This window comes from Myotis daubentonii, chromosome 2 (assembly GCF_963259705.1).
Source record: "Myotis daubentonii chromosome 2, mMyoDau2.1, whole genome shotgun sequence".
NCBI classification, from domain to species: domain Eukaryota; kingdom Metazoa; phylum Chordata; class Mammalia; order Chiroptera; family Vespertilionidae; genus Myotis; species Myotis daubentonii.
In genome coordinates, this window is record NC_081841.1 from 97,274,098 (window position 1) to 97,296,508 (window position 22,411).

Below are 22,411 nucleotides of genomic sequence, written 5' to 3' on the forward strand. Positions count from 1 at the left end.
CCCACAACCCAGGCATGTGCCCCTGACTGGGAATCGAACTGTGACCTCCTGGTTCATAGGTTGATGCTCAACCACAGAGCCATGCTGGCCGGGCAACATCAGTACTTTTTAATGGAAACAACTTGACCAAAAATCTGTCACAGAATTTTGAAATTCATTAAAACAAAGTTAATGAGAAAAAATATTTTAGTAGTTCAAGTGAAAGGTAATGAGACCTGCAGTGGAAATAAATAAGAAGATATATATTTAATAACCAACATGAAGATAAGATCACCATGATTTGCTTTTTAAAAATGTAGAGGCACCCTAGCCAGTTTAGTTCAGTGGATAGAGCATCAGTCTGCAGACGGAAAGGTCGCAGGTTCAATTCCAGTCAAGGGCATGTACCTTGGTTGCAGGCTCCTCCAGGCCTGGGCCCTGGTCAGGGCACATACAGGAGACAAACAATCAATGTGTTTCTCTCACATCAAAGTTTCTCTCTGTCTCTCCCTCTCTTTTCCACTCTCTCTCTAAAAATCAATGAAAAAATATCCTGGAGTGAGGATTTAAAAAAAAAAAAAAAGGAGGGGCCAAAAGAGAGAAATATATATTGAACCAAGGTGTCTGGGAAGATCTTGATGTAACTAATAACGAAAATCACAAAAGGGGAAAAGTCAGGTTTAGGAGACGATGGCAAGTTTCTTTTAGACATCCTTAGGTCTAATTTCAGTGAAGAGTCTCAGCTTTTCCATAGCAGTAGCTGCAGCTCTGAGACTAAAGTTTCTTTCCCCTGGCCAGAAACATTGGTTAGAGCATTGTCCTGATACACCAAGGTTGGGGGTTCAATCCCTGGTCAGGGCACATACAAGAGTCAAACAATGAATGCATAAATAAGTGGAGCAACAAACTGATGTTTCTCTCTCTCAAACAATTTTTTTTTTAAGTAAAAAAATTAAGTTCCTTTTCCTCTACCCCTGGGACACCTTCTCTTCTGGAAAGATGAAACCACAATTGGCTTTTTAGCTAGCTTATATTATTAAAGCCAAGTTTTCACATCTCAGGAATCTGCTATCTAACAAAAATAACAGCATTTATATACAGAATCCCCTGACTGTACAAATTAAGCCACAGGCCTTCTGTTGGCTCAAGACACCAGTGTACTGAAGGAGAAACTATCTTATCTTCACCTGCTTGTACGTTACAACACATAATAGTCCTGTGATCCTTTCCATGACTATGCATCGCGTTTCTGCATCATTTTTTCATGAAAACCAAGTCGTTGAGCAAAAATAAACTTGGAGGGCCCAGAACTAGTTGGTTCTGACCTCAAACATCACACCGGGAGAGCTGGCTTATAGGCTCCTTACATCCTCCGCCCAGAGAGCAGTGTGCAGAAATAAACTACATTTCCCAGCATCTCTGCGCGGTAAGAGGCGGGCAAGGGTGGAGTGGGGCGTGCCCCTATGTGAATAACCTTCCTATTGGTGCGCACACCCATGGGTGTGTAAAGTTGTGGGCGATTGGGCGAATTCGTGCACGTTCGGTGGCGCCGCGACGCTCCCCTATTTAACTTCTGTTTTTCCGTTGGGTTCTGCGACCCGGTGGCTTGGCGTGGCGTGAGTACAGTTTCGGGTTCCGGGGAGGGGGCTAGGCTAGGGGCCTTGGGGAGGAAAACCAGGTGAGGGAGAAGTAACTGCGGAAGAGAGGGGTCTGAGCCTGTAGTATGGGGGGGAAGGGGGTCGTCAGGAGGGCTGGGGACCGGAAGGGGAAAGTTACAAGATGCTAGGGTTTCGGGGTGCTAGAGCATTGAGGAGCTATAGCGACGAGGGAGTTGGAAACGGGATGGAATTGAAAAAAGAGTACAGAATTAGGACGTCCTGGAGATGGGTTCCGGTATGCCCTCACGCCAAGCTAGTCTAATTAAGCTTCAGTCTCATTTGTTAAATTAAGGGATAATAAAAAGTACTTTACAGAGTTGTTGTGGGCTTAGATAAAGTAAATGTCAAAGTGCTAAACAAATGTTAATTGTAAGTAGATAGGCTCTAAAAAATATACCTAAACAAGGGTGTCACAGAGGAGTAGGAATACAAGTTAGCTGAAACCCATCAAGCAAGGGCATTAGTTTTTTGGGGGGAGGGGGTACAATGAAGAGTGAGGCACAGTTTCTACCTGCAAGGGACGTGCACTATCATGGAAGAAATGGTAGCAGCAAAGAACTCTAATATGTTAACTTTTAGAGAATTACAGCTGCAGTCCTTTCGCAGTTAGATAATTTTGATAGATCATTTTGGATGGAGGGACTCGGGAAAGAGCTGAAGGAGGTACTATTGGAGTTTTTATGGACAGACTGGATTTCATTAAGTGAAATTATGAAAGTGGAGGGAGCTCTGTTCCAGTTGGAGGAACTGGAGGCGAGGAGGCGAGAAAGCTATCTGGAAACCAAGGATATGCTTAGAGGGAGTATAGGGAACTCAGGCAGGCGAGATAGGTTTGGTCCTTAGAAAGAAAGCAGTGACCTCTAGGCTGAGTTTGATTTAATGCATTTGGCTGTCAGATGCTACTGATGACTTTTATGATGTTTAAGATGGACCAGGGGAGACCAGGTGTGTGTAGAACAGTGAAGCCATTGTAGTAGAGAGGATAAGAGGATAGGGAGATCCTGAATTACCACGGTTATTGTCGAGATAGGATATAGATGACTATTATATGGTTGCATGAGAGGGTCAAGAGAAGTAGTAATGAAATAATGAATTAAAATTTTCAAGTTCAGGTTGCTTGGAAGATGCTGAATTTAGTACCTAAAATAGGAAAGTCAATGGAACATGTTTGGATGGAAAAGATGATATATTAGGTTTAGGAAGTGTTCCTTTTGAGGTGCTAAAAAATATATGATTTCAGTGATTTTTTTTTCCTCTTTTGGTTAAACATTTCAAGCTCCAATGGGACATAAACATGAAAATGTCCATTACATAGTTGGAAATTCAAAACAGGAGATAGAAAGAGATCTATTTGTTCATTTAACAAGCAGTTGTTATTCTATGCCAGGTAGTGTTTTAATGATAGAGGTAGTCGCAAAAGCAGTGAAAATAATGATGTTTCCAAAGAAATGGATAGAAGTAGTAAAAAGAAAGTTGAGGACAGAACCTTTGAACCAAGGGAGGAACATTTTCAGTAAAAATAATCTGTAGTTACTGAATGCCTGTTGTGTACCAGACATTGTGCTCAGTCAGCCCTTTCATTCATTAGTTTATTTAATCTTTACACTGACCTATAACAAATATGCTGTTCTCCCCATTTTCTAAGAAGTAACTGAAGTTTAGAGATTAAGTAACTTGCCTGAAGTCACACAGCTAAAAAGGGACAGACCTTTGACTCAAACTCAAGTCTGTTTGATTTCAGAATCCACACTCTCAACTACAAAGCAATATTTTTTTAAAAGGGTGATCGCCGAAACTGGTTTGGCTCAGTGGATAGAGCGTCGGCCTGCGGACTGAAGGGTCCCGGGTTCGATTCCGGTCAAGGGCATGTACCTGGGTTGCGGGCACATCCCCAATAGGAGATGTGCAGAAGGCAGCTGATCGATGTTTCTCTCTCATCGATGTTTCTAACTCTCTATCTCTCTCCCTTCCTCTCTGTAAAAAATCAATAAAATATATTTAAAAGAAAAAAAAGGGTGATCAACACTGACAAATTAAGCATACATATCAAGAAGGGAGTTGTTGGATGATAGATAGGAACCCAAAAGAGCAACGAAATTTATTAAAATTGTATGTCTGCTGACCAAGAACAGATGTAGTAGAAGTTAGATTGTTAGCGATTATAAAAAAAAAAAATGTGAGTATAAGCAACTTTTTGTAGATTTGCAATAGCCCAGAAGGAGTGAGACTATCTATGAGGGAGAAGAGATTGCAGGTTGTTGGAAGACTGTTTTAAAGTTCCAAGTTACTCTTAATTAGTTTTAGAACAGTGATATTTATCTTTAAAATGTCATCCATATTCATAAAATGTAGTGTTATTTGGACATACAAAGGAATAAAGTACTGACTACAGCAAGTACTGAAAACATTACACTGAGTGCAAGAAGCCAGTCACAAAAGACCACATACTGTATGATTGCATTCATATGACTGCCCATAATAGGAAGGTCTATAGAAACAGAAAGTAGGGTAGTGGTTGCTTCGGGGAGGACTGGGTGGAGCACAGGGGTGATAGCTAAAGGATATAGGGTTCCTTCTTAAGTGGTAAAAATGTTGTACAATTGATTGGTGATGGTTGGGCCTATCTGTGAATATACTAATCATTGAATGATACACTTTAAATTACTCTATTGTATGGAATGTGAATTATATCTCAATAAAACTATATTTTAAAATGTCACCTGTATCTATCATACCAACCCAATTACCATTTTTATTTTCTAGGTTATTTTCTACTAGAGTCAAATTGGCCTAATTTGGAGAAGTTTTGTAGAAGAACGTAAGTTTGAAGAAGGAAAATAATCTTTTAAACAAGAGAATAAATAGGGAGATTGTGCCCTAGCTGGTTTGGCTCAGTGGATAAAGCGTTGGGACTGAAGGGTCCCTGGTTTGATTCCAGGTCAGGGCACATACCCGGTTTGCAGGCTCAATCCCCAGTAGCGGGCATGCAGGAGGCAGCCAATCAGTGATTCTCTTTCATCATTGATGTTTCTATCTCTCCCTCTCCCTTCCTCTCTCTGAAATCAATGAAAATATATTTTAATGAGGTGGGGGATGGTGCTGGCTGGTTTGGCTTAGTGGATGGTGCATCGGCCTGCGGACTGAAAGGTCCCAGGTTCACTTCTGGTCAAGGGCACATGTCTGGGTTGTGGGCTTGGTCCCCAGTGTGGGGTATGCAGGAGTCGACCCATCAATGGCTCTCTCTCATCATTGATGTTTCTATCTCTCTCCCTCTCTCTTCCTCTCTGAAATCAATAAAAAAATATTTTAAATAAATAAAATCTGAGTAGATATGGCGGTGATAGAGTCATTAGGATTTGCTAACGATTGAGTATCCTACATAATAAAAGGCTAATAGGCAAATTGTCCCCTGGACTGGGAGATCAGCCATGGGGTGGAGCCGGCCGGCCAACCTCCTGCAGCCCCTCCCCCCAGCTAGCCCCGCCCCTGATGGCCCCCCACCCCAATGGGGGGGGGGCCAGCTCACCAACCACCCACAGCCCCTCCTCCCGGCCAGCCTGGCCCAATCGGCCTGATCGGGGCAGGCCGGCCGGACCCCATCCATGCACAAATTCGTGCACCAGGCCTCTGATAACATAAGACACAGATAGGAGTAAAATTTCTCTAAGTTTGTTGTCCTAAACAACTGGTGGATTAGTGTTAATCATTACTGGAATGTTGAATTCTGAGAAAAGGTCAGGCTTGGTGGTAGGAGTTATATATCAGGAGCTCAGTTTTGGACTTAAGCTTATGAGACCTGTTAGACATCCAAATGGAGATATGAAGTAGGTGGTCAGATATGTGTGAATTGAGTGGAGGGCAGAGGAAGGACTGGAGGTGTACACCTGAAAACCATGAGATTTCATGAGGTCACCAAGGCAATCCTATATAATCAAAGCCTAATATGCTAAGTGTCCAACTGTTTGATTGTTCTGCCAGTCGCTATGATGTGCACTGACCACCAGGGGGCAGATGCTCCAACTGGTAGGTTAGCATGCTGCTGGGGTTCGGCCAATTGGGACTGGGTGAGATGGGCCAGACCTGCCCTGGAGCCCTCCCGCAGTCCCTCCCCAACCCTGATCGTGCACCAATGGGGTCCCTTGGCCTGGCCTGTGCCCTCTTGCAATCCGGGACTCGTTGGGGGTTGTCAGAGAGTCGGTTTTGGCCCAATCCCCACAGGCCAGCCTAAGGGACCCCACCAGTGCACAAATCCGTGCGCCAGGCCTCTAGTAAAGTATAAAGAAAAGGAAGAATTATCAGTGACTGAAAATTAATGACCTGTGAGGAAGGTGGAGAACCAGGAACATGTGGTGTCCTGGAAGCCAATGAAAAAATGGTTTCTATGATTATGGGGAGGCACTTGAGTTCATAGCAGGAAAATGGTTACAGAATTAACAATAGTGATTATCTCTTCACTCTTTTTCACAAAAATCTTCCCCAAAGGACTGAAGATTATAAGCAGATATATACTAGGTAGAACACAAGAATAGGACATTACATCATTTTTTTTTCTTTAATATATTTTCATTGATTTTTAGAGAAAAGAAGGGAGAGGGAGAGAGAGAGAGAAACATCAATGTGACAGAGAAACATCAATCAGTTGCCTTCTGCACCCCAACTGGGAATCAAACCTGCAACCATGGTATGTGCCCTGACTGGGAATCAAAACAGCAACCTCGTGCCCTGACTGGTTTGGCTCAGTGGATAGAGCGTCGGCCTGCGGACTGAAAGGTCCCAAGTTCGATTCCGGTCAAGGTCATGTACCTTGGTTGCGGGCACATCCCCAGTAGGGGGTGTGCAGGAGGCAGCTGATCGATGTTTCTCTCTCATTGATGCTTCTAACTCTCTATCCCTCTCCCTTCCTCTCTGTAAAAAATCAATAAAATATATTAAAAAACAAACAACAACAACAAAAAAACAGCAACCTCTTGGTGCATGGGTCAGTGCTTAACCACTGACCAGCACTGGCCAGGGATACATCATCTCTTGACTGGCTCAGAATGGATTGATAAAGCATGCTTGATAAGAAAGCTTTCCCCAAAGCTAATTAAAAAAAACAAACTCCCTCTCCCCTATTCTCCCCTACTCTCTTTCTTCCCCTTCTCTCCTCCCCCTCTTTTCCTTCTCCCTCCCTCACTTTGGTATTCCTTCCCTGAGGTTTTTCTTCCTGTAAATCTCTGTGATAAGATTGTTCAAAGTAGAGGAATTTAGGATCTGTCTTCACAGCAGCTCTCCCTCTCAGTAGCACTCATTGCCTTTCCTTTCCCCTTCTTCTTTCAAGGGCTCTTTTTTGCTTCTATAACTTGTTTTCTGAGCCTACACAGCCTAGCTGGCTCCCTTCTGCTACCTCTGTAACTTTATAAATAAACTTTCTCTTAGAAAAAAAAAGATCTATCATCAATTGGAATGGGGATTGTGAATGAACCTTTTAAAGCTTATAAGTATTATTTTTTTCTTTCTCTAAGATAAAACAGTAGCTACAGCACACACTAAATAAAGATAATATCAATGGCTTTGTATTTATCTTAAATTTAGCATAATGGGTCCTCTACCTTAATTTCCACTTACTATCTCTTGCTTATTATAAACTTTTTGCATCTCCCTTCTCCTATAATTTCAGCAAAAGGATTGTAAGTTTGTTTTGCATTGTTGCAGATAACCTTCATACTCAGGAGGGTTTTCTTTTTGTTCTTATCCATTTAAAATAATAAATGCCATTCTGATTTTATTTGAAAATAATAACAAAGAATACCTTATGAAAATTCAAGAGTCATAGAACTTCAGGATTCAGAACTACTTTAAAGAATAGTACGACATTTTATTTTTATTTTTTATTTTTATTTATTTATTTTTTTTTTAATAAATTTTATTGATTTTTTACAGAGAGGAAGGGAGAGGGACAGAAAGCCAGAAACATCGATGAGAGAGAAACATCGATCAGCTGCCTCCTGCACACCCACCACTGGGGATGTGCCCGCAACCAAGGCACATGCCCCCGACCGGAATCGAACCTAGGACCCTTCAGTCCGAAGGCCGACGCTCCATCCACCGAGCCAAACCGGTTAGGGCTAGTACGACATTTTAAAACATCACATTCTACCAGCAGGCACGTGTAATGTTGGAGAGGGATCCAGTCTCTGTGTGCTATACTGTTTTGTTCTGTTCCTGCCCTCTCATTCTGAATTTTTATGTATTTGACAGGTGTGAAAAGGACAGCATGAACTTTACCCCAACATGTACCCCTGTCTGCAGAAAGTAAGACATTTGCTTATTTTTTGAGTTGTTAAAGAATCAAGACTGTCCCACCATTGTGGCTCAGTGGTTGAGCTTCAACATAGGAACCAGGAGATCATGGCCCGGTTCCCGATCAGGGCACGTGCCTAGGTTGTGGGCTTGATCCCCAGTGTGGGGTGTGCAAGAGGCAGCCAATCAGTTATTCTCTCATTATACTATCTCTCTCTCCTTCTCTGTTTCTCACTGAAATCAATAACAATATATATTTTTCAAAAAGAATCAAGCCCTGGCCAGTTTGGCTCAGTGGAAGAGCATCGACCTGCGGACTGAAGGGTTCTGGGTTCAATTCCAGTCAAGGGCACGTACCTGGGGTTGCAGACTCTTCCCCAGCCCTGGTCAGGGTTTGGGCAGGAGGCAACCAATCAATGTGTTTCTCTCACATCGATGTTTCTCTCTCTCTTTCCCTCTCTTTTTCCCTCTCCCTAAAAAAAAAAAAAAGAAGAAAAAAAGAAAGAAAAATATCCTCCGGTGAGGATTAACAAAAATAAAAATAATTTTTTAAAAAAGAATCAAGACTTCTAACCAGTGCCATCCCAATAAATTTAATTTTAAAAAATTCAAAATTTCTGTAGCCTTCGTGCAAGTTAGTTTAGGAACTAGAAGAGTTTTGGCAACATACTTCCAAACTCTGGATTTGAACTATATTTGACTCATTTCTCTATTCTTCTTATGTGGAATTTAGAGTAAAAAGTAGTGCATTTATTTTTATTTTTTAAGTAGTGCATATGAAATAATAATACCAGAATCTAGACAGTTTGAATGGGCCTAGTAGATGCCAGTGCCTCCTGGACTACAGAAGAAACAGCCAGCATACACCAGGGGCTTGGAATTCTGGTTCTGTCGTCACCCTGTTACATGACACATCTTCCTCATCCTCACTGCCACAGCCTCATCTGCAAAATCTCAGGAATGCCTCTCAGTTCATCTATTAACCTGTTCCCCAGAGTAGTTATTAGGCAGCTGCCTTGGAAACAGGAAACATCAAGTAAAATACTATTTCTGTCACTAGATTTTTTTTTTTTTTTTAAGTTTTAAAATTGATTTTGAGAGAGAGGGGAAAAGGGGAGGGGAGAGAGAGGAGAAACATCAGTCAACTGCCTCCTGCTCACCCCTACTGGGGGTGGAACCAAACCGGCAACCCTTCTATACACAGGACAATACCCACCAACTGAGAGCCACACTGGCCAGTGCTCTCACGAGCTTTTAATGATTGAGATAATATTAGATTTTTTTTCTTCATATTAGTTGAAAGTACATTTTAATATCTCTTCTATACATGCTCACTTATTAAAAGTGCTGACCATAATCATTAACTACAACTCTGGACTTCTGGTATCAAGTTTCTCCACTCTGCTGTCTTTTTTCTTACCTGATAAATTGCAGTCAATTAGCCAAAATGGAATACTTTTCACATGAGGGTTTCTTCACTTCTGCATCATTTATTTTCTAACTGTCATTGTTTTGGCTTAAAAATGCTTCTCCTTCAATCTTTGATTACCCTTAGAACTTGAATAGTCATGGTCTGTGTCATTCAAATGTCTCCAGTGGTAGAGATTAGAATTTGATGTGGTTGTATGGTTAGTAACTTGGCTATAGTTCCTAATGCTGACCCTGTACATAATGTTACTATGAACATTTTCTTGTGTGTCACCTTGTGCATATGTGCATGAGTTTCTTTAGAACAAGAGGAATTGCAATTTTACTAGATTCTGCCAATTCATTTATCTGTAGTTTCACCAAGTTGCATTTCACCAGCAGTGTATAATTATTCCTGTTAGTGTATATCTTATCGTATTAAAATGTCTAACTGTTACTATCTGGTCTTACTTTATATTCCATTTTTTAAACATGAATTTTAAAAATTAATTATACACACTTTAAGAACATAAACCTGTTTTTTTATTTAAGAAATTGTTTTATGTATGTTTAAACAGTTTAATGAATATGTCCTTTTTAATTTCACATAGGTCAAGAACTCTTCCCAAGCATGGTGCTGCGCATGGCTTCAGTGGTTCTACCAGGTGGAAGGGCGTGTCTTTCTCAGATTCAGTGGAGTCAACTCCTTTGCCTTCCGTCGAAGATCGTCTGGCTGTTCTCTGCCCTTCCCAGGAGCTTCTGGAATATTATCAAAAGAAGATGGCTGAGTGTGAGGCAGAAAATGAGGACCTGCTGAAGAAACTGGAGCTGTACAAAGAAGCTTGTGAAGGACAGGTAAAAAGAGATGATGCATTTCCTTTTAGGACTCTGATGAAGTGTAGTTATGAATGAGAGAAGATCTCAAAGTGACAGCTTATATCACAAACAGATATTTTTCAATTCCCTTCTACCCCAGCCTCGCTACCTACCCTTGGGGTACCTCATTAGACCATAATACCCCAAAACTGCTCCACCTCTAAAATCTTAAACTTTTATGTCTTGGTCTCTCTTATACTTCTAGTTCTTTCAGCCCTGTACACCTGACTATTCTTATCTCCATGGCTGCTTGACTTTTCAGTTTTCCAAATGTTGCGTGTCAGTTTCTAACATCATGTCCTTGCCTTCTAACCTGAACCCCGTCACACTTCACTTTGGTAATAACTCTTCTGCCTGCACATGACCCCTTGCTTATACTTTTGCTCCATGTGCATAACTAAAGGTCTAGCTATAATGGGATCTAGTCTCCTGGAGCAAGGTTTGTCAACCTTGGCACTATGAACATTTTGGCATTGGTAATTCTTTACTGTGGGGACTATCCTGTGAATTGTAGGATGTTTAGTAGCATCCTGGGCCTCTACTTACTAGATACCAGTAGCACACATATGCACGCACACACCCTCACCACACCCCCAGTTGTGACCATCAAAAGTGCCTGCAGACATTGCCAAATTTATCCTGGGGCACAGGAAAAATCGCCTCTAGTTAAGAATCACTGTCTTAGAAAAGGTCCCAAATTGTTAGAAAATAAATTCATGGTAAACAAATTCATCTGTATTCTCAGTCACTATACAGCAGTTTCCTTACCTATCCCTAGTCAGTTCCTTCTCCCTCCCCACCTGTGCTGCTGTATCTTCTCTACTCTCTTCCAGCCTGCAGCCCCATCTTAGCCATCTCTCCTCAGGCAGTCTTGCTTCCTGGTTCACAGAGGAAAAACCAGCTATCATGAGTGACTCCTTCCCACCTATCCACACTGTTACCTCCCCGTGTCCATCTCTTTTCTTTCTTATTACTTCAGGGATAAGATATCTCTGCCTCTTCAAGCTGAATTGATTCAACACTCTCCCTGGCCCACATCCTTTTTCTTCCTAATAAACCCTTCATCATCTCTCTTCTCTTTGTGTTTTATTCTTAACCTTTTGCTTAACATGGGCTTTTTCTCCCCAGTAGTTTAGATAAACATACTCAAGTCTTTCCCAAATTAAAAAAACAACAGCAAAAAAACACCATTCTTTTTTTTCTTCTTTTTTTTTCTAGAAGGGTTGACGTTTGAACTCCTCCATAATGTGGAGGTCTAGAATTTATATGATAAACACCATTCTTGAGCTGTGCTTCCCCCTCTATTCTGTTGTGTAGATAGCTCTTTCTTTTCTTAGCCCCACTTCTGGAGTAGTTTGACTTTATCACCCACTCATGACTCTCTGACTGCAGTTTTGTCTCTGTCCTTACTGTTCCACTAAAACTGCTCTTGTGGTCTCTAATCCCATTTGCCAAAACAATCTCTCCTCTCTGTGACCTCTGTAGTGTCTGTCACTATTGACCTCTGCTTTCTGGAAACGCTCTTCCTTTTTTGATTTCTGTGTCATTTTTCTTTTCCAGTTTTTATCTCAGCTCTCAGTCTCCATTAATGGTTCCCCTTCCTTAATCTTAAATGTCAACGTTTTTGCACATTCCACCATAAATGGTCTTATTTTTATCCATACCACCTCAGGAATAACATCCAAACAGCTAATGTTGAGTCTTTTCTCCTGAACTCCATGTTAATATGTTTATATCTGAACTAAACTCCCTTTTCAACTCTATCCACATATCCACATATACCCCTACCATTTTCTTTCCCTCCATTTCTTACCTCTTCACTTTTCTTTATTCTGTGTCTTACTCAGTGGTATGATTGCCTGTAATTATGCCCAGCCCCTGTATTCAATTATTTAATAAGTTCTATTGATTCTGCTTCCTAAATATCCCTTAATCCATTATATCTTCACCATATTGCCTCAGCCCTAGTTAAAACTCTCATTATAACTCACCTGCATTATTGCAATATCCTCTTTAACCAGTATCCCAGCCTCCAGTCTCATACCTCTTCAGCCTGCCTCTCAGTTTTCACTTCAGTAATATTGAAATACTTGTAGTTGTCCAAGCATTTAAGACTTTTTGATGGTTAGGTATATACTGTTCTCTTTCCTGAGAGTACCCATCCTCATCTTGTCTCTAGCAGTCTTCATCTTTCAAGTTTCAACTTTTTTTTAAATCCTCATCCAAGGATATGTTTTTTATTGATTTTAATGAGACAGAAAGAGAGAGAGATAAAGAGAGAAACACCCATGAGAAACATTGATTTGTTGCATCCCATACGTGCTCTGACTGGGAATTGAACCCGCAACCTAGGTATGTGCCCTGAACCAGGAATCAAATCCGCAACCTTTTGTTGTATGGAACAATGCCCCAACCGACTGAGCCATTCAGCCACGGCCAAGTTTCAACTTTTTGATGGTGGTCTCTGACTTTCCAGAAAGGCTTCAGAGATTTTACTCCTGCTGTACTTCCCCCCTCTATCATTTTACCAGGCATACTCCTCCATTAAATAATTATTTTAATTGTTTGCATGTCTGTCCACAAAATTCCTCAGCTCTAGGCAGGAAACATACCGTTTCATCTTTGTGTTCCAAAATTTCATAATGCTTATTGAATAGAAAGCATTTTTAAAAAATTGTGAATAGAACAGGTGAGTCATCTGGCATTCTGGATTTTGTAGTCTGTAAAAGGAAGATATGAGAGCTTTGACATTATATGCAAACATCATACTCACCCTGTAGCTTTTAAACTCAAGTCAATATACAACTTACTGTTGCTGTCATTTGAAGTCTATATTGGTGAAAACATTCACATTGTAATATTTCTAAAAAACTCACTTTTCCATTCCTTATAAGTAATATCTCTTATCCAATAAGAGACTCCTGTGAGGCTCAATATCTTTTCAACTACTTTTTTTTTCTTTTCCCCAGCACAAACTAGAATGGGATTTGCAGCAGAGGGAAGAAGAGATTGCTGAATTGCAGAAAGCTCTAAGTGATATGCAAGTCTGCCTCTTCCAGGAACGGGAACATGTTTTGCGCCTCTACTCAGAAAATGATCGACTGAGAATCAGGTACCAAGTAGGAGAAGGGAAATGTGGGAGTTATATTTCTAAATCAAGGTAAGTTTCTCTGTGGTAACCCTGTTAGGTTGTATTTCCAGGAAAAAGACTCTGAGATGGAGATTTGCCTGCAGGTTAGTAGGGAGACTCTCAAGAATGACATCTGTAAGGAGACTTGAGCAGGGGAAGAATTTGAACTGTGATACAGTGGTAACAGAGGCTTTAGCCAGCCCTATAGGGAGCTCTGAGGCTGGGACAGACTTTCAGAGGCGAAGGAGTCAGACTTTTGTACCTTCACAGTGATCAGTTATTTGACGTAGGCTGCCACCAGGGAGGGGGTGTAAACTTGAGAGAGGCAGCCCCCTCCAGCCAAAGGCAGTTCCTGGAGAAGGACTCAACAAATTGAGGGGTGGGGGTCTTGGTCCTGAGGTGGTATCTGGGAAATGTTCCACAGCATCCACTATAGTACACTTTTAAAAAACAAGAATTTTGTACTTTTCAGTTGCAGTTGATGTACAGTATCATTAGTTTCATGTGATCAACCCAATGATTAGACATTTATATAACTTACAAAGTGATCACCCCAATAAAACTAGTACCCACCTGGCACCATATGCAGTTATTACAATATTATTGACTGTAATCCCTGTACTGTACATTATATCCCATAACTGTTCTGTAACTACCAAGTTGTACTTCTTAATCCCTTTGTTTTTCACCCATTTCCCAAACTCCCTCCCATCTGGCAACCATCAAATATTCTCTTATCTATGAGTCTGTTTCTATTCTGCTTGTTTGTTTATTCTTCCGATTCCACATATAACTGAAATCATATGGCATTTTTCTTTCTCTGTATGATTTATTTCGCTAAGCACAGTACTCTGTAGGTCCATGTTGTTGCAGATGGCAAGGCTTCATTATTTTTTTATGGCTGAGTCATATTCCATTGTATAGTGCAACATTTCTTTATCCATTCATCTATTGATGGACACTTAGGTTGCTCCTGTATCTTGGCTATCATAATTATGCTGAATGGAACATATGGGTGCATATGTCTTTCCTTTTTTAAAAAAATCTTTATTGTTGAGAGTATTACAGATGTCCTCCTTTCCTTCCCCACTTCCAGTGCCCCCCTCCACCCATCTGCCCTATCCCAGGTCTTCATCATCCTATTGTCTGTGTCCATAGGTAATGCATATATGCATATAAGTTCTTTGGTTAATCTCTTCCTGCCTCCTCCTCCCTTCCCTCTGAGATATGTCAGTCTTTTCTATATTTTCATGCCTCTGGTTATATTTTATTCATCAGTTTATTTTGTTCATTAGATTCCTTGTTTATTTTGATTTTTAGGTTCAATTTTTTAAAAATTTTTATTGATTTCAGAGAGGAATGGAGAGGGAGAGAGAGATAGAAACATCACTGATGAGAGAGAATCATTGATTGGCTGCCTCCTGAATACCCCCCACTGGGGATCCAGCCTGCAACCCAGGCATGTGCCCTTGACTGGAATCGAACCTGGGACCCTTCAGTTCGTAGGCCAACACTCTATCCACTGAGCCAAACCAACTAGGGCTAGGTTCAATTTTGAATAGATATGTATGTATAGATATGTATTTTGATAGATATGTATTTATTGCCATGTTATTGTTCTATTTTTTATCTCCTCCTTCTTTTTCTTCTTCTCCTCCTTCTTCTTTCTCCTCTTTCCCCTTCCTTCCTCCTGCTCCTTCTCCTTTCTCCTTCTCTTCTTCTTCCTCCTTCCTCCTTCTTCTCTTTCTCCATTTCCTCCTCCTCCTCCCCCTCCTCCTCCACTTTTCAACATTTCATGTAATACTGGTTTGGTGGTGATGAACTCCTTTAGCTTTTTCTTGTCTCTGAAGCTCTTTATCTGACCTTTAATTCTAAATGAGAGCTTTGCTGAGTAATCTTGATTGTAGGTCCTTACTATTCATCACTTTGAATAGTGTCCTTGCCACTTCCTTCTGGCCTGCAAAGCTTCTGTTGAGAAATCAGCTGATAGTCATATTGGTGCTTCCTTGTAGGTAACTAACTGCTTTTCTCTTGCTACTTTTAAGATTTTCTCTTTGTCTTTAACTTTTGGCATTTAAATTATAATGTGTCTTGGTTTGGGCCTCTTTGGGTTCATCTTGTTTGGGACTCTGGATTTGTAAGTCTATTTCTTTCACCAGGTGTAAGGGAAGTTTTCTGTCATTATTTCTTCAGATAGGTTTTTAACTTCTTGCTCTCTCTCTTCTCTTTTGGGAAGCCCTATGATGTGAATAGTTGGCTTGAAGTTGTCCCAGAGGCTCCTTAGTCTTCATATTTTTGGATTCTTTTTTCTTTTTGCTGTTCTGATTGGGTGTTTTTACTTCCTCATATTCCAAATTGCTGATTTGATTCTCAGTGTCCTCTACTGTTGATTCCTTATAAGTTATTCTTAATTTCAGTCAGTGTATCCTTCATTTCTAACTGATCCTTTTTTTATATTGTTGATGTTCTCACTAAGTTCCTTGAAGTACTCACTAAGTTCCTTGAATTTCTCATTAAGTCCTTGAGCATCTTTATAACCATTGTTTTGAACTCTGTATGTGGTAGTTTTCTTGCTTCCATTTCTTTTACTTCTTTTTCTGGAGATTTCTCCTGTTCTTTCATTTGTGACATGTTATTTTGTCTCTATAGTTTGGTTGCTTCCCTGTGTTTGTTTCTATGTATTAGGTAGAGCTGCTATGTCTCCTGGAATTGGTAGAGTGGCCTTGTGTAGTAGGTGTCCTGTAGGGCCCAGTGGCACAGCCTCCCCACCTGAGCTGGGCACTCTAGGTGTGCTCCTGTGTGGGCTGTGTGCACAGTCTTGTAGTTGAGCCTTGATTTGGTGTAGGCATCACTGGGAGGAATTGATCCCCAGTCCAATTGGCTTTGAGGACCAGCTGTGACTACAGAGGAAGAGCTGCTGTGTGGGATACACCCCTATGGAGCAGGACTTTCTTCAGTGGGGCTTTGGTGCTCACTGAGTCTGTCCCTTGAGTGTGTCGCTTGTGAATGTGTAGAATTGTAACCTGGCATGTTCTGAAGCTGTCCACTGGGTGCACTGGCTTTGGGGCCCTGCAGGAGATACAAAGTCAGTCACTGCCTGTGCCCTGCCTGGGGCTACCCATGAGGAGCTACAGAGCGATCTGCCCATGGCTGCTACTTGTGTTGGGCTTGGAAGTGCCCAGGAGAGGCCAAGCTGTAAAGCAAGGTAGGCTGTTGCTAGTGCTGGGCGTGGGGCCTCTTCTTGAGTGGTATGGGACATGCTGATGCCAGCTGTTGGTTGTTTGAGAGTTTTTAGGAAAGTCTGAAGCCTGAGCCAGGACAGGCCATTTATATGGAAAAGCCACTGCAAACAGCTTGGGTGGGGCTGCAAATTGGGTGAAGCAGGGTCTCAGTGAGTCACCAGGACAGAGCTAACAGTATGAGCCAGGTTGATGGAGACTCAGATATGGCCCCTGCCAGTCAGCTCTGCGAGGGGGGGAGGTCTCAGCATAGGAACAATGACTGCTACGAACACCCCTGTCTGGGACAAAGCCACCCTCAAGTTCTTGCTCCATTGCCAGACAGTCCACTTCTTCCCTGTATGTCCCTGAATCCCCCATAGCCACTGCCCCAGCACTGGAGCTCAGAGGGAGTGAATCCGGGTATGTCCGTGCATGGTCCTTTAAGAGGAATTGTCTGGGTCTCTATTAGCCACCTTGTCACTCAGCCACAATCTCTGCTGGTTTTTATAGCCTGAAATTATGGGGGCTTCTCTTCACAGCACTAGAACCCTAGGCTGAGGAGTCTGGTGTGGGGCTAGGATCCCTTGCTCCTCAGGGGAGGCCTCCACAACATAGTGGATTAATATCAAAAATATATTTTAAAATTCTTAAATCCTTTCCAATTAAAGAAACGTATCTGGCTGGCGTGGCCCAGTGGTTGAGAATTGACCTATGAACCAGGAGGTCATGGTTCAATTCCCAGTTAGGGCACATGCCGGGTTGTGGGCTCGATCCCCAGTGCAGGAGGCAGCCAATCAATGATTCTCTCTCATCACTGATGTTTTTATCTCTCTCTCCCTCTCCCTTCCTTTCTGGAATTAATAAAAAATATATATATATTTTAAAAGATATGATTAAAAAAGAAAAGAAAAGAAATGCCACACATAGGTGTTGGACTTGCCTGATACATGCCTCCACCCCTCCTGCCAGTCTCAGTGTGGCTTCTTCTTTAATTCATTAGTTGTAGAGCCTCCATTCAGCCAGATTTCAGGTGGTTCTGAATGATAGTTCTGTATTTTAGTTGGAATTTTGATGTAGTTGTGGAATATGGCGAGTACCGAGCTTACTTATGCTGCCATCTTGGTTCTCCCTCTGTCTTTTCAATTTAGTGTTTTGGGTTTTATCAGATAAATACCCAGAATGGAATTGCTGGGTCAAATGCTGTTTCCATGTTTAATTTTTTTGAGGTACCCTAATACTGTTTTTCATACTGGCTGTACCATTTTACATTCCCACCAGCAATGCACAAGGGTTTCACTTCCTTCATATGCATACCAACATTGGTTTTCTATTTTTTGAAATAATAGCCATCATAATGGGTATGAAATAATAGCCATCATTGCATTAGGGCAATGCAAATCAAAACTCAAGTGGTTTTGATTTGCATTTCCCTAATTAGTGATATTGAGCATTTTTCACATGCTTGTTTGTCATTCATATATCTTCTTTAGAGAAATGTCTATTCAAGACATTTGACCATTTTTAATTGGATTGTTTGCTTTATTGTTGCTGTTGAGTTTTAAGAATTTTAAAATATATTTTGGATATTAATCCCCTATCAGATGAGTGATTTGCAAATGTTTTCTCCCATTCTGAGGGCTTTCATTTTACTCTGTTGATATTGTTCTTTGATGCATAAATTTTAATTTCCATATGGTCCAATTTGTATATTTTCCTTTTGTTGCTTCTGCCTTTGGTGTCATATTCAAGAAATCATTGTCTCCAATTCCCGAGAGCCGTGGTCAGCAAACTGCAGCTCGTGAGCCACATGCAGCTCTTTGGCCCCTTGAGTGTGGCTCTTCCACAGAATACCACATGCGGGTGCGCGTACAGTGCGATTGAAACTTCGTGGCCCATGCGCAGAAGTCGGTTTTCGGCCTGGGCAAGTCTATTTTGAAGAAGTACTGTTGATATTTGGCTCTGTTGACTAATGAGTTTGCCGACCACTGCCCTAGGGGAATCGGACCTAAGCTGGTAGCCAGACATCCCCAAGGGGTCCCGGACTGCGAGTGGACACAGGCTGGGCTGAGGGACGCCCCCCCCCCATCTCCCCAGTGCACAAATCTCGTGCACCAGGCCTCTAGTTTTAAATAAAAGTTGCAAATGTGGGCACCCTTGTCTTGTTCTAGATCTTAGAGGAAAACTTTGTCTTTTACCATTGAGTATGATGCTTGCTTGAGTTTTTCATACAGAGCTTTTATTTTATAGAGGTTATTTTTTTCTATTCCTGGTTTGTTGAGTGTTTATATCATATAAGGGTATAGAATGTTGTCAAATGCATTTTTTTTTTATCAATTGATGATTATATGTTTTCCCCTTTCATTCTGTTAATGTGGTATATTACATTGACTGATTTTTATGTTGAACTATGCTTGTATTCCAGGAATAAACTGCACTTAATCGTGGTATATATCCTTTTAGTATGCTGCTGAATTTGGTTTGCTAGTATTTTGTTGAGAATTTTTGCATCAGTGTTCATAACAGATATTGGTCATTAGTAATTTCCTTTTCTTACATTATCTTTGTCTGGCTTTGGTATCAGGGGAATGCTGGATTCATAGAATGAGTTAGCAAGTATTGCCTCTTTTTCAGTTTTTGGAAAAGTTTGGGAATGATTGGTTTAGACCTTTATATGTTTGGTGTAATTCACCAGTGAAGCTATGAGGTCTAGGGTTTTTGTTTGTCAGGTTTTTTATTAGTCATTCCATCTCCTTAATGGGTCTAGCTTTGACCTAATGCAGAACTTTTCAACTGAAAGCTCACCTTCCATGTCACTTGATATATGGGTCAGAGCATTATTCAAAAGTATGGAACATGTTTTCTCCAGAACCTGAAGAGTCCTTCTCAGCATTATGCTTCCTTCTTGGTGATGGTAGGTGTGAGATGCAGTAATTTTTCCTTTACTTTGAAGGGAATGTTCTGGGATGCATAGAGGGGACCCCTAAAACTTCACTGATGTGCTTTGTAAAGTTATGTCAAACCTTCTGGAGCACATGTATCTTACTAAGGTTCTAATGCATTTGCCATTTCTTTTAATTTTTTTTTTTTTTTTTTTTTTTTAGTGATTTCAGAGAGGAAGGGAGGGAGAGATGGAAACATCAGTGGTGAGAGAGAATCATTGCTTGGCTGGCTGCCTCCTGCAGGCCCCCTACTGGGGATCGAGCCCACAACCCAGGCATGTGCCCAGATTGGGAATCGAACCTTGACTTCCTGGTTCATAGGTTAATGCTCAACTACTGAACCACACCAGCTGGGCACCATTTCTTGTCTATCCAGTCTGATTTAATATATCACCAATAGTGAACTAATGTAATCTATAGCAGCAGTCACCAACTGGTGGTCCATGGCCCACTGGTGGTCCGTGAGGTCTGAAAGGTTGGCGACCACTGATCTATAGGATGGTCAGATCCTTGTCCTTTTGGACTGATTTGATAGAGAGCAGAAAAGACTTGGTCCTAGAGAAAGACTACAAAGGTACACTGTTTTTCACCACACATGAACGAGAACTGCTTATGGTCCTGTTAGGAATGGGTAGGAATACATGAGGTTAATCAGTAGCCAATTACCATATATCTAAAACCAAGTTAATCTGCTATAACAAAAATAATACATTGAGCATAGTTACTGAATTGGGACCTACTTTGTAGTTGTCTACTATTATCAATCTGGTTTTGCATAGGTCATACTTGTGAATGAAATGAGGGTTTGATAGAGGCCTTCACCTGTACATTCTTTGGATCTTTATTTACCATCTTGGGGTGAGGAAAGGGCAGTTACCGAGGCTTCCAACTTAGCATAACCCAGAAGCCAAAAAAACAATTTGGAGGTTTGGCAACTACCAAATATGTTCATTCTAATTACTCATATGGAGATGGGGGAAATGATCACTGATTGAGCCTGGATCCAGTGGACCCATTGTAAGCTGGACCTGGACTAAAATTCCATTTATTACATGGTTCCCATATGCCCTAGTGCCATGATAATGCTTCAAGTCACCAGGTATCAATGTCAGCTCAAACCATATATCTAGCAATCTTTGAAATGCCTGGGTATTTCTTTTTCCCCATTGTACAATTACTTGAATAAATGGCCATAAGCCCTTTGGGGAAAGACCAGGGAAATCATTATCATGTACACTTGCTTTGGTGTCATTGGGTGACCCAGTTCATCCTTCAGGTCATAGTCTCTGGGTCTTAAAACTGGCTGAAGTGTGGAAAATGGAGATTGTGATTTTACATAGGGCACCATGAAAAGCCTCTCTCCCTCTTTGATTTATTTCAGTTGTTTAAGTTATACCCTGTTTACCTGTTGAGCCCTCCCATCTGTTTTGCTGCTAAGACTATTATGTTCCATAAATCATCTGCATATCACTGGCTCTGAAAACTCAGTTTAGAGTTTGTGTATCTATATATATAAAAGCCTAAGCGACTGTTCAACTGTTCGACTGGTAGCTTGATGTGCTCTGACCAGCTGGGGGCAGATGCTCAAAGCACAGGCATGGAAACATGGAACAGACTAATGAATCTCAGAGGGAAGGGGGAAGGGGGGAGGGTGGGAAGAGATTAACCAAATATCTTACATGCATACTAGAGGCCCAGTGCATGGATTCGTGCACCGGTGGGTTACCTTCGCCTGGCCTGTGGGGATCAGGCCAAAACTGGCAGTCCGAGGGATCCCACAAGTGCACAAATCCATGCACCGGGCCTCTAGTCTGATATAAACTGTCTTAGGTTGGGTTCCCTGGAAAACATACTCTGCGATGGAAATTTACTTGCAGGAGGTTTATTGGGGAGTGTTTTCAGGAATAACTACTTATGAGGGAATAAGGAAAGTTTGGGCAGAAGTTGAACTGTGATTCAATTACAGCTGACTCAGCCAATGCCACAGGGTATCTCAATATCCTGAATTAAGATAAGGGGATTGGGCTTTTGTACCCCTCCTTATCGAGGCACTGGGTGCAGACTGTCCTTTGGCTAAGGCAGTCCCCCTTGACTGATATCAGTTCTGGAGAGAGATTCAGCTCTGAGCATCAGCCTGTAGTACGGCTGATAGTTAGGAGAATCCTATATAATAAAAGTCTAATATGCAAATTGTCCCCTCAACTGGGAGTTCAACCAGGGGGCGGGGCTGGCCAACCTCCCGCATCTCCTCCTTCCAGCCAGCTGGGCCTGATCGGCCCTGATCAGGGTGGGCCAGCCAGATCCCACCCGTGCACAAATTCGTGCACTGGGCCTCTAGTGACCTTATATCAGCCCTGAAGAGGAGCAATGTGCCTTCCACCCACAACGGTGCTTTTCTAGAACCAGCTAAGAAATTAGTTTCTGGCCCCTTCTCTCTGAATTCCTAAGTTTAAGTACCTAATGTTTTCAAAATTAGTGCTGAGGTCTAAATAAATCCTATTCAATTTTAGTTTGACGTTATCATTATTTAAACAGTAACTCAGAAGGGAGATCCTTTAAAAAAATTTACTTACTCTGGATATAATGTGTGCTTACTCTTTATGACAATTACAGGGAGCTAGAAGACAAGAGAAAGATTCAGAATCTCTTGGCCCTTGTGGGAACAGACACTGGAGAAGTGACCTATTTTTATAAGGAGCCTCCCAACAAAGTAAGTAATCTTTGGTATAGATAGCATGGTAAACATGGTTTTAACAAAATATGGTCTTGGGTCCATAATCAGAGATATTTTGGTGCTTGCTATAGAAGTTAGAAGGAGAATTAGTTATCATACTCCCATGTCTACGTAAGTTCTCAAAGCATTTTCTATATAGTTACAAAATGCTTTTTGATTTTATTCTTCTACTTCAAAATTTTTGG

At 41.4% G+C, this 22,411-nt stretch overlaps 1 protein-coding gene across 1 annotated transcript in view; it reads left to right on the forward strand.

Moving 5' to 3' along the window:
• The first annotated feature begins 1,502 nt into the window (after positions 1 to 1,502).
• Positions 1,503 to 22,411, forward strand: part of CCDC77 (coiled-coil domain containing 77) — a 43,265-nt gene continuing 22,356 nt past the window's right edge. Inside the window, exons 1-6 of the mRNA XM_059683912.1 lie at positions 1,503 to 1,595; positions 4,401 to 4,455; positions 7,878 to 7,931; positions 9,938 to 10,181; positions 13,172 to 13,314; positions 22,106 to 22,202. Of these exons, the coding sequence (XP_059539895.1) occupies positions 7,894 to 7,931; positions 9,938 to 10,181; positions 13,172 to 13,314; positions 22,106 to 22,202 (522 nt within the window). The 5' untranslated portion in view covers positions 1,503 to 1,595; positions 4,401 to 4,455; positions 7,878 to 7,893. The remainder of the gene's footprint in view (positions 1,596 to 4,400; positions 4,456 to 7,877; positions 7,932 to 9,937; positions 10,182 to 13,171; positions 13,315 to 22,105; positions 22,203 to 22,411) is intronic.